We start from the raw sequence: 11,346 nt of genomic DNA, 5'->3' as shown, positions 1-11,346 counted from the left end.
TTATCATACAGTACTTTCTATTGTCTTCGGATGGACTACAGATATAGCAAGACAATATATTACCTTTTCACCTGACAATAAAAATATAATATCTGCTCTAATCTATCTTGAACAGGCCACAGATGTTGTTGTAATTCCTGCTGGTCACCAGCAGAGGTCAGTACATGTTATACATGTATACTAATTGAAGAAACCACCCAGATAAAGATACAGAAATTGTAAGTAGAAATTATAAATTATAAGTTTGAAATCATAAACATATGCAGTATAATAGCATTATCTAATTTTCTACCGTACTTTTATTTACCTTATTAAAACAGTTGCAACTTACTGCCTTGTAATCACACTATAAGTACATCTTGGCTCTATTTCAATCTTATCAAGCTTATCTTAATTGATTTCAATTATTGTTTTAAATAGCATTTTTTTCACCTTGTCATATGTGCAAAAACTGATTTTAAGCTATAATACAGTCTCCTGAGTGAAGTACAGAATATGCATAAATGTAAAGATGTTTTAGATAAAGATAAAATATATACATATATGACATGCAATAAATATAAAATTATGAAATATTTACTTTAAAAAAACACTATGATAAAATTACAACATATACATGCAAAATAAGTTACTATATACAGTGAATTCACAATGTACACTATGTTTTGCTCCCCAAATGTGGTTTTAACATGTGTAATGACGTATGCAGCGCTGTATCTCTATATACAGTATGTTTACAGAACATTTTTTGTATATTGTTTAAATTCATAAAAACAAACAGTTTTATAATGTCTAAAAAGGCTTTTATTGAAACATGAGACCACTGCTTGAACGACTGAAGGACACTTATAAAATAAAAATACTAATTATATTAAAACATCAATAGCACAACTTTGTGACAGAACAGCAGGTGCACATCTATAATGTTTCTCACATACTTGTAACATTTACATTGTATTTCAGTAGTACAGGTATACAGGTAGAGTAGAATTTCATTCAGCATCTGTATGTTATACTAATACTGATAAATACAAGCAGACTTTTGAAATGAAATTCTGACGTCCTCCTTGCGGCTCAGTGTTGACCCCTGTACGTGCGGATCTTGCGGCTGAGGTTACGAGCCAGCCGGTCGACGACGCTGTCCATGTGTCCCAGCTCCTTCTTGGACGTCAGGCCGTCGATGTTTCCGCTGTACCACAGAAGCCATCCAGCCAGAGACATCAGCACAAACAGAACCCCTGCACAGATGTTTTCAAATTAGTATACAGAGAGTTGGATAACATGGCAAGTACTTTAAAAAAAAAAAAAGACACACAGAAGTCTTAATGTGACATCTGCAAGAGCAAATTAAGTGAAAATCTACTCCTTAGTAACTGTGTCATCATGCAGCTTCATTAAAACCAGGAAAGTTAATGATACAAAAAAGCTCTAACTGTTAAAAAGATGTTTTAATCCTATTTCCTCTCCTCACTGATTTTACTCTGCATGTTTCCACATGTTTACGTCATCCTGCATTTAAGACATTGTTCAATGTCATCATCAGTGGGTGTGAAACCCAGAAAAGAAAGTAAATATACATATGTTCGTGTTTTAGTGCATTGATACAGTTGCATAATGTTTCTGAATTTTTCACATTTTTCTTTTTGAGATTTTAAATTGAACCACATAAATAAAGCTACAAGCAAAAATGTTTTCTTTACCTTCCACTAATAATGAATCACATAGTGTATTATCTTGAAATAATCACACTTTTATTTGCTTCCGTTTTTCTAGTGTATGTATGTGTAACAGATCATACAAACACACCAGGACATCCTTGTAAAAGAGATTAAACATCTCAATGGATTTATTTCCTGGTAAAATAAAGGTAAAATAAAATTTTTAAAAATCATATTTCATACCAGAATAGACCAGTAAGTCTCCGTAGTCCTGTCCTTTGATCTCCAGGGGGACGAAGACTCCCACCAGCAGAGTGGCTCCTCCCAGTAAATCCATCAACACAGCAAAAACCAGAGCCAGTTTACAGTGGGAGAGGCCGTCACACAGGCCCATAATGAAACTGCAGTTAGAAAAGATGTTGTTATCTGAACACAAAATACATAAGAAGTGCAGCTTTCTGCTGCTGTATTAGGTCGATATTATCTCATCAAAACATAAAAATATGCCAATTTAATGTGGTCAACATGATGTTGAGAGGTTAGACTATATTTGATCCCCTCAGTCTACCTTTGCACTGAGGACATTTTTCTGCATTTGAGTACTTTAACTTTTAATATTTTAAGTAATATTTCCTGATTATACTTACATACTTTTACTTCAGTAAGTAAGTAATATTTTATTTATATAGCACATTTTAAAACAAAGTTATATAGCTATAGGCCTAAACAAAAACACTGTCAACGCAGGACTTTTACTTGGAGGGTGTTTTAGTGTGGTATTAGTACGTTTAATTAAGAAACCACGACAGGTTATAGGTGAAGGGTGCTGTACAAGATCCCTCTTCTCAAGAGGTCAGGGGATCTTCAGGATCCTAATGTTGGGCGGGTTGTGTTCTGTTCTGTACATGCCTGAGTCTGCACATCTTGTATTTATTGAATGTCATTGTTTTATCTTTATTGTCTGGCCCATCTGCTGTCTGTGGGGATGAGGGGCCTCTCAGGGGCTCTATGTGCTGGGGCTCTTTTCCTGGCAAACACAGCTATTATAGGCTACACCGATGGGATTCTGTCAGTTTTAGCTGGTTTTCAGATATTCTGTCAGGTGTATTCTGTCTTTATCATGCCGGTAAGTTTAACAACAACCAAGTGCAATCTTCACTGTGCAGATTTTCAAACAATAACCGCAGAATCTAAAACCTATTTCTCATTTGGCTTCATGAAAACAACTCGGTCACCTCCCGCCAGACCCGGAAAGGTGAGCCTGTTTTAGACAAAAACACGTCGTATCCATATTCTGTAATCAAAAGAAACAAAACATTTTAGTTTTAATTTGACTCACTTGTTATTGTTGTTCGTCTAGCAGCATGAAATCCTGATCTACTGTTCTTTTGATGTTTCTCCCGTGGAATTTACCTTTACTTCCGCGTTTACCTTCATAGGTGTTCTCCACCCACCTGCGCGCCGCGCCCTCAGGTGACGTTTCCGGTCGGACTTGGACCCGTTCCAATACTTTGATTCCTCCAACCTTCTCGTGAAAGACATCTGGAAACACTTCCTTCTCAACTCAACAGATAGCCTATGAGTCTGTGGAGGCAGGAAGCTAGTGTTTAAGGCGCTGAGGCAACAAAACATAAACAGTGTTTTTTTTTTTTTTTTCAAATCTTGAAGGCACACCTTCGTTGTGCGCATGTGCGAACCAACCAAACCTGAGCGCGTACACCTGTTGAAGAGACTTATAATGAGGTAATTGCTGCTGAAAATGTGGTCACTCGGCTGTAGAGCAGCAAGTGTGAGTCGTTTCAGGCTGTATTACAGAAGTATAACTGCACACAGAACCGCTGAAGACTAATAATAACAAAACCGAGTTATTATTCATCAGTATCGATTAACTGTTTTCAGTCATGAATCCTTCAACCAGCAGAGACGAAACAAGCCCGCCAGGTAACAGCAACATTTAAATGGCGTATGCACCTTGTGCAACAAACGTACTAACTGATTCAGTGCGTTTAAATAACTGTTCAAGGCAATAATTAGCCAATGCCGCGTTTGCTCCTTTACTGTCTTTAAAGAGTTCCTTGACTGAACGAAATAATGTTTTTTTTGTTTGTTTTGACAAGTTCATAAAGAGATGAAAAGTTTGGGGGTCACCAAACCACTTTGGGCTTTTAAATGGCATTTGAAAGTCATTAATATTGATAAGCCAATCGATTTCAGGCTTTATGAACTTATGTCTAACTTGGTTTTATAAACTGTGCATCTTGTTTTCTGTTATGACTGTTTTACTGATGTTGGTTCATTTCCATGTATTTAGTTTTTTTATTGTCTATTTATTATAAAGTCCTATAAGTTATAACTTTTATTAACTTGAATCTTAGCTATTACTGGATCTGAAATAATTTGTGAGTCAACAGTAATTAATCTATATCACGTTTGATATTTATTCATTGTTTAAAATGGATGGATCCTTTGGTTCCAGCTTCTCAAATGTGAGGGGTTCCTACTGTAGGTCTACCATGTGTTCACCAGGGAAGGTTTTACAGAGGTGGTACACAGCACTGATCTTAACACATCCTGTGTTGTGAACAATTTAATTAGTAGATGGCAGCCCTAAATGAAGGACAGACCCATTAAATACACATAATTTATTGTGTGAAATAGCACCTCTGTTAATTTACGTGATGGTTGAGGAGGCGATCTTTATTTTCATGCCATAAAAAACTGTTTAATAGACTTAAATCAGTTCAAAATAATAAACAACACATGAATTGATAATGGAAATAATCTTAACTTGCTTTGCAGAACCTTCACCTCATTGTCTGTCTGTTGTCTTGTGTGTGTGATCAGAGCACTACATGCCTCAATCATCATCATCATCAGGAGGAGGAGGAGGAGGAGGTTTGTATCTGGATGCCTATGAGGTCTCTTTTCCCCTGGAGGAGGGTATTGAGAGACCAACTGCATATCACCTGAACCAGGGTCAGCAGATGATGGACGGTACGCCACATCTACTACACATGACCACCGCTGTTATGATCACGCTTTCCAAGTTTGGGTGTGAAGGAGAAGATTTTACATGCAGCTGTAGTGATGGCTAAGAACGTAACTGTGCTGAAAGAAGTCAGAGAGCATAAGTGGCAGTGTTACCTCAGGATTTTAGGTGGCGGGTGCTGTACAAAAGAGTTTTCTGAGATGCTCTATGTATTGCCTCTATGTAAACAGAGCAAACACAGGACAGAAGTGCTGATGGACCCTGAGTTATTGTTTAAAGGGCAGGTCTCCGTGCACCTCAGGGATGAGAATGAAAACTATATTTTTGTAAAGAACCATGAAATGGCTCAGAGGATGTGTTGTGTAGACAGGGCTGTTTGTAGTTTAACTGGTTATCTGGTTATGTTAAGAGTTTTGCTAATGAAATGGGTTTTTGTGGAGCCTTTAAATGGAGTGGTTAGTTTTTTTTAATGTGACATGCAGTGCTGTAACAAGTTCATGGTAGACATGTTTTAATAGGCTACAGAAGGTTAAAACTCTCCTCGTTTTCCTTGTCTCCTCTGATCTCCTCTACTCCTCTCCTCTTTTCTATTTCCTCCCCTCCTCTCCTCTGTTTCTTCCTTCTCTCTTCTGCTTCCCCACTCTCCTCTCATCTCCTGCTCTAATCTCCTCTGTTTCCTTCTCTCCTCTCCTTTCTTCTGTTTTCTCCTCTCCCCTCCTGATGCAGAGCCTGTGGTTCAGGAGCCTCCTCACGCTCAGTACAGCCCTTTCATCCTGGTCTCTAACCTGCGAGCTCACCTGTACGTCGCTCTGGAGAAGAATGCCTGGCTGCAGAAGCGCATCGAGGAGCTGGAGGAGGAACGCAACTTCCTGCGCTGTCAGCTGGACCGCTTCATTGTCAGCATGAGGGGCCCGGAGGGTGAGGCGTCTCGTGCCTGTGATGAAATAAAAAAATCCAATCAAGTGCACATGAGAAATACATAAAAATGATTTAATGAATTTCTCCAAAGCAACATAATGAATGATAAAAATATTTAAATCTAGTATTCTAGATCAGCAACAGAGCAATAATACATGAGTGAGGATCAAGTTGAATTCATCTAGTGGGGAAATATACAATTCACATTAAAAATAGTATGGAGACAACATCCATTCATCCATCGTCAACCGCTTATCCTGCGTACAGGGTCGCGGGAGGCTGGAGCCAATCCCAGCTGACATCGGGCGAAAGGCGGGGTACACCCTGGACAGGTTTCCAGTCCATTGCAGTAGAGACAACATATCAAAACTAATAAAGAAGTGAAATAGATAGTAAACAACATGAAAAAAAGAAGAATTTCTGTGTTTCAGGAGGCGTGGAAAGTATGAGGATTACACCAATGTAAGAATTAATTTATGATATCTGTTAAGGCTGCCAAACATTTGCCCACCAGATATTTTTAATACACAAAAATCAAAAGTATTTAGTTTGTTATTTTCTTTTTATCTGAGATGATGTAATTTACCTCTTGAGGTATTTTGTTTTCCTGGACCTCACAACAGTATAATTATAACTGCATACAGAGTGGTGTGGAGACTCCCAGCGAGGTGTGAAGGTTCAGCCTGCCAGCTCTCCCTCTCCTCCCTCCCCCATGACCACCAGGTCTGGAATGACCCTGAAACGCCTGCAGGGACCAGGACCTCGGGCCCGCCGTAGCACTGCTGTCCCTGGTGAGGAAATAGCTGACACACAACTTAAACAATACGTTACTGCACTTAATTATGTTAGAATTATTAACTATTTAAATTTAGAAACTTTTTGAGCCTTGAGACATGATACAGTTGTTTCTGCACAACTTTTCGCTGCTGCAGTCAAGCAAGAGTTTCATCTGGAAGAGGATAAGTACTACACCGAGGAGGAGTACGTTGAGGAAGACGAGGAGGACGAGGAGGAGGAAGATGAGGACTCGTCGGTGGAGAAGGGGTCAAAGAAGAAGGGCAGAGGGCGAGCCAACGGAGAGCCGAGGATGAAGATGAGGAGGATCTTCAGGATCACCCATGGGAGGGAGCGACAGAGAGGTGAGGGTCATGTGACAGAAAACATAACCACACCTCCCTTCAGCTGTGTACGTCATACAGTGTTGTTTAAAACACAAAGTGATATGTTCTTCTGTAGCCAACCAGATTCAAAAATGAAAAGAAGCTCCAAAAGGATAATGCTGTGTTTTTAAAGGATCAGTCTTAAAGTGTGTTCAGAGAATTTTCCAGATGGCACAGTTACAAAGTCAGTGGAAAGATGCAAGTAAACATAAACAGAAGTAAATTTTCACAAGATGGCACGAATTTCTCCAGCGGCAAAGAGTTCAGTCTGAACACATGTCTAGGTTGGACTCCGGAAACAAGGCGTATGCTGTGGAAGAAAATATTATCAAATTTATCAGCAGCAATCCTAAACGGTACATTTCTTTGTGTTCCTCAGTCTCCTCATTTTCTCCACTCTCTTCCCTCCTCTCCAGTTAAAGACCCAGACGGAGTTTTGATTCGTTATAAGAAGATCCTGACCACCTACCAGAGAGTGAGGAGCATGTCCCGGGCCTTCCAGATCCATGGAGTCGACCGAAACACCATGGCCTCCACCTCCCCCATCGCCGAGCTGCTGCTGGTGGCCCCAGAGAAGGTCTGAACTGTACTGCTAGTAATGAATGCAACTAAAGATTAAGATTGGTTATCATCATATAGGCAGCAAAAGAAATTGTAATTATTGATCCTATTCCTATATTCCCAAAACATGTATTACATAAATGATACATGTGTACATAAGCATTGAAAACTTTCATTTTTTTGGTTTGGGAGTTGATCTGGAACTAGCATGTTGTCAGAGAAACAGATGGCAAGATAGATAGGCGTGAGATCCAGTGCTACAGAATAAATAAAATATAAAAAAAAATAAAAAATACAAACAGTTTCCAAATAAGTAATTTTGTTTCTGGTGACTGACCAAAATGCTAAACATGGTCTGCTGGTTGCATCTTTTGGCATTTATAAACCTTTCTCATTTCCTGTGCTAATTTTATTTATAGAGCACTCTTCATTACAAGTAAACTCAAAGTGCTTTACATTGAAAGACAAAATATAAAGAGTATAGGCTTAAATACGAGCAGTAAATCCTCCCAAACATCAACACACTCAAAGAGAAACCCCTTCCCTATCACACAGCTGCACATGTAACCAACATGTACTACATGCCTTGCTCCATGCACCTGCATCCTGTAACTGTGGCTTGGATTGTACCTTATTTGTACATTGGATTTGGATTAAAGAAATTAATAAATGTAATGATGAATTCAAAACCTTTCAGTTCAGGTAGATTCAGTTCTGTTGAACTGAAGATTTCAGTTAAAGAAACTAATGTGTCTGTGAACTGTGTTGCAGTTTACAGTTTATTTCATGTTGTCATTTAGACAAAATGATCAAAATGTGATTATTTGTCCGTATTGTTGTGTGGTCATATCAACAAAGCTTTTAGTGCAACCAAAGAATGAGAAAATTGAAAGGGTTATCTTTTGTCCAGCACTGGATTATAGCTAGCTGATTTTCCGCATTAACAACCTGATGTCCTGCAGGTGGCAGAGGTTGGGGAGTTTGAGGCATCAAAGGAGAAGCTTTTGGATTACGCCCGGCGGTGCTACAAGACCATGGACGACCTGACGCACACCAAGGTCCAGACCATGAAGAAGACTCACAAGCTGCTGCCGATCTCCTATAGGTTCAGAAACTGACAGGAGGGACGAGAAAGAGTAAACCTAAAGATGTAGAGTTTTTGTTTTTGTTATGCACTTTTTCAACTTAAAGTAAGTTTCATTGCCTTAAAGAAGCAGATATAAGAAAAAAACGAGAAGATTAATTGCCAAATTACAGGATTAGTTTGGATTTTTGCCAACAAGCTACTTGATTTATATAAATATCTGTGTTGTTTTTTCCAGCTGTTGTTAGAATAACCTTAATAAAAAGTGTTAATCACAAAAAAATTAAATCCACAAATATCTCCTTACAGTCTGTTACATTAATTGCTGTGTCGTTGTTTGCTCATGGTGTTTGTCATGGTATCCCTGCTCACTGGAGACCAGATCAAGATGATCAAGAAAGGACCTTAAAAAATTCTTTAATGTATTTGAGCAGGATTGTCTGAGCCAGTCCAAGGCCTCTAAGTAGCTGGTGGACCGGCACAGGTCCATGATGGACGAGGAGACCACTAAGTTTTTGCTTTTAAAGGTGCGGTATAGGGCAATTAATCTATGTGTAGCTCGGTCCAAGCCACTTTGTTTCTGATTTACAAAGCCAGGGCTGTGTACAAACCCCAGATTACATGAAAAAAGGAGATATTTGCTGAATTTGACAAAAATGTATTGGAATCTGTTACCCCACGTTTAACTAGTGTTATATATGTTATCCTTAGTTTTCATCTCAAAGCGTACTTATTGACTTTTCAGTGCCTAAAGACATTTCATAGAGCAATAATTAAATTAGTCATTTAGTCATTAATTAGTAAATGTATCATTTTGGAGGAAGACCTTGAGTTTTTTTTTTTGTTGACAAAAATATTTATTTGTTTATAAATTTTTCAGAATTTGGCAGTTTGAATTATTATCTTGTAAAATATGTACATTTAATATGTATTGTTGAAAAATAACATTTGTTCATGCCTAAGTTATAGAAATGTTTTCAGTTTTTTCTAATTGTACTGTATGGTATTAAAAGGTTTAAAATTTCACATCATACAAGAAAGTAAATGACTTTAAATGTTTGGTTTTTGGGGTAAACGAGATGTTGAAGGGTGTAAATGAAAGCGTTCCACTGAGAATAAAATTCAGACAAGTGATTAATTCAAAAACAGCATCCTGAACATGGATTTTCCATATTCAAGTAATATCACAGTCAGCTGAAAAGATCTTATTTATAACAGTAATATCGGTGTGTACTGAGTTTTTAATCATGTACTTTGTAGCAGCTTGCAGTCTGCAGCAACCTCCGGTGGAAGAAAGGAGTTATGCACAGGTTACAATAAACTGCTGTGATACAGTGTTACTGTCATAGCTCACAAGATCAATAAAACCTCATTCTGAAAATATGATTTGGAACCGAAAGCTGATTAAGCTTCATTATGGCTCTTAGCTCATCAACTAGCTTCCAGTGCCTGTTCCTAAATGGGCCTTTAAACAAATACATAAAAAGCAACACAATGAAAGGACATGAAACTCAGTGATAGATAATTCTGACTGATTCCTCTTTAATATTCAGATTACAGAAGTCTGTATGTGTGACTTTGGCATTTAAGACAGTATACATACAGTGAATGTCCAAACCACTGTCTAAATGCTCTGGTCTCAGGCTGTTTTCCCTGGTTTGGTGCAGTCCTCCTCGTTCCACTTAAGGGAGATCTTCATGCTACAACATACAATTACAATAATATTGTGATTCAAACGTGTGTCAACAGTTTGCATTTGGCCCTTTTCTGTTTCAACATGCCGGTGGCCCCCCATGTGCTGTCAAGAACAATTAAAAATATCCTGCTTGATGAATAAAGTTTATAAAGTCCACAGATAAATGGTTTTGGTGTAGAAGAATTGGGCCTGCATAAAACCCAGACCTCGACCCCCTCCAACACCTTTTGGGATGGAACGCTGACTGTAGGCCTGATCGCCCAACATCAGGTTTGGACCTCATTGATGTACTTTTTACTTGCTGAAATGAGGTGTTTGGCTATCACCTATGAGTGTAATGTTTGGGTGTTCTTCTGGCCAAAATATGTAAATAATGTTCTTGGTAGATCCAACTGTCATTTGTAACATGTTGTAATCATTTTTCTGTATGTTGTGGGTCACCACTTGACCCCTAGACCTTTATGATACAGACGCTACAATTTTCTATCATCTGGTAAAATAACAACAAAAAAAGTAAAATGTCTTGCTTGATAAATGAAGGTTACAAAGCCTTTAATTCAGAGCAGCATTGGGAGTATGAGCCTACAGTAATGACGGGGGAAGTGGGGTCAGTAGAGCAGCTGTCAGCACAGTGCAACCTTCAAAGGCTGATCAGCTGCTTTCATCAAATACAATATATGTTTATACAGGACTCCCTTGTGTCATAATGGGACTTTCCTGTCCCATAAAGGTTAAATAAAAAAAAAAACAATAACATCCATCCGGCAGACAGAACAAACAGGTCAACTGTGAAGATGTGACTTTCATGAATCATAATGAGACTGTAGAACGCTCAGATATTAAACTCATTTTCTACTCCGTTATGTGTCCATACATGGGAATAATGACAGCAGGAAGAGCGGTGCTGAAATGTTGCAGTGTTGCTGACAGTGTGTTTCTACAGGCATCAGGCCCAGGAGTCAGAGGTCACTGGAAGCTGTGCAAGATGACAAATTGAGATAATTCTGGTATATTTTCATACAAAAACACATGAGGTTCACATTAAAAGAAAGAACAAACTCAGAACAAAACCCAGTAAGAAATAACATTTAGACCAGATTTTTAAAACAAGCAATAATGGGTCTAAAATCAGGGTCAAGTAAATAAGACAGGACAAAAAGAGTTGGCTAAACAAAGTAAATTAACCTTTTTGCTCACTCTTGATACTTTCAGCTCTCAGTTCTAATAAAAAATTCAGATATATAGAAATTGAGGTTCCTAAAAAACAAACAGTCGGAAGT

The 11,346-nt window shown here is 38.3% G+C and overlaps 2 protein-coding genes across 2 annotated transcripts; one reads left to right on the top strand and one right to left on the bottom strand.

Annotated features, from left to right (window-relative positions):
- Positions 1-781: 781 nt before the first annotated feature.
- Positions 782-3,227, bottom strand: LOC119907609 (transmembrane protein 238-like). The gene is made up of 4 exons (XM_038725342.1): positions 3,072-3,227; positions 2,894-2,952; positions 1,902-2,059; positions 782-1,238 (listed from the first exon to the last, which is right to left on the bottom strand). Exons 1-4 carry the CDS (start codon positions 3,198-3,200, stop codon positions 1,075-1,077), a joined length of 510 nt encoding a protein of 169 aa, XP_038581270.1. The 5' UTR covers positions 3,201-3,227; the 3' UTR covers positions 782-1,074.
- A 209-nt stretch (positions 3,228-3,436) lies between these two features.
- Positions 3,437-9,407, top strand: LOC119907608 (coiled-coil domain-containing protein 106-like). The gene is made up of 7 exons (XM_038725341.1): positions 3,437-3,599; positions 4,503-4,652; positions 5,374-5,565; positions 6,210-6,356; positions 6,498-6,704; positions 7,142-7,302; positions 8,249-9,407. Exons 1-7 carry the CDS (start codon positions 3,560-3,562, stop codon positions 8,402-8,404), a joined length of 1,053 nt encoding a protein of 350 aa, XP_038581269.1. The 5' UTR covers positions 3,437-3,559; the 3' UTR covers positions 8,405-9,407.
- The last annotated feature ends 1,939 nt before the right edge of the window (positions 9,408-11,346 follow it).

This window comes from Micropterus salmoides, unplaced genomic scaffold, assembly GCF_014851395.1.
Source record: "Micropterus salmoides isolate LMB-PRFRI ecotype aquatic unplaced genomic scaffold, ASM1485139v1 Ms_hic_scaffold_17, whole genome shotgun sequence".
NCBI classification, from domain to species: Eukaryota; Metazoa; Chordata; class Actinopteri; order Centrarchiformes; family Centrarchidae; genus Micropterus; species Micropterus salmoides.
This window is presented reverse-complemented; position numbering and strand designations above follow the sequence as displayed.

What these genes read in the sequence shown, in the direction of transcription:
- LOC119907609 (XM_038725342.1), bottom strand. Translation starts at nt 3,200, where the DNA reads ATGTCTTTCACGAGAAGGTTGGAGGAATCAAAGTATTGGAACGGGTCC. An exon ending in AGGTAAACGCGGAAGTAAAG is followed by an intron (nt 2,953 to 3,071) that starts GTAAATTCCACG and finishes TTTTGATTACAG; the next exon opens with AATATGGATACGACGTGTTT. An exon ending in CTTTCCGGGTCTGGCGGGAG is followed by an intron (nt 2,060 to 2,893) that starts GTGACCGAGTTG and finishes TTCTAACTGCAG; the next exon opens with TTTCATTATGGGCCTGTGTG.
- LOC119907608 (XM_038725341.1), top strand. Translation starts at nt 3,560, where the DNA reads ATGAATCCTTCAACCAGCAGAGACGAAACAAGCCCGCCAG. An exon ending in GGGTCAGCAGATGATGGACG is followed by an intron (nt 4,653 to 5,373) that starts GTACGCCACATC and finishes CTCCTGATGCAG; the next exon opens with AGCCTGTGGTTCAGGAGCCT. An exon ending in TGGGAGGGAGCGACAGAGAG is followed by an intron (nt 6,705 to 7,141) that starts GTGAGGGTCATG and finishes CCTCCTCTCCAG; the next exon opens with TTAAAGACCCAGACGGAGTT.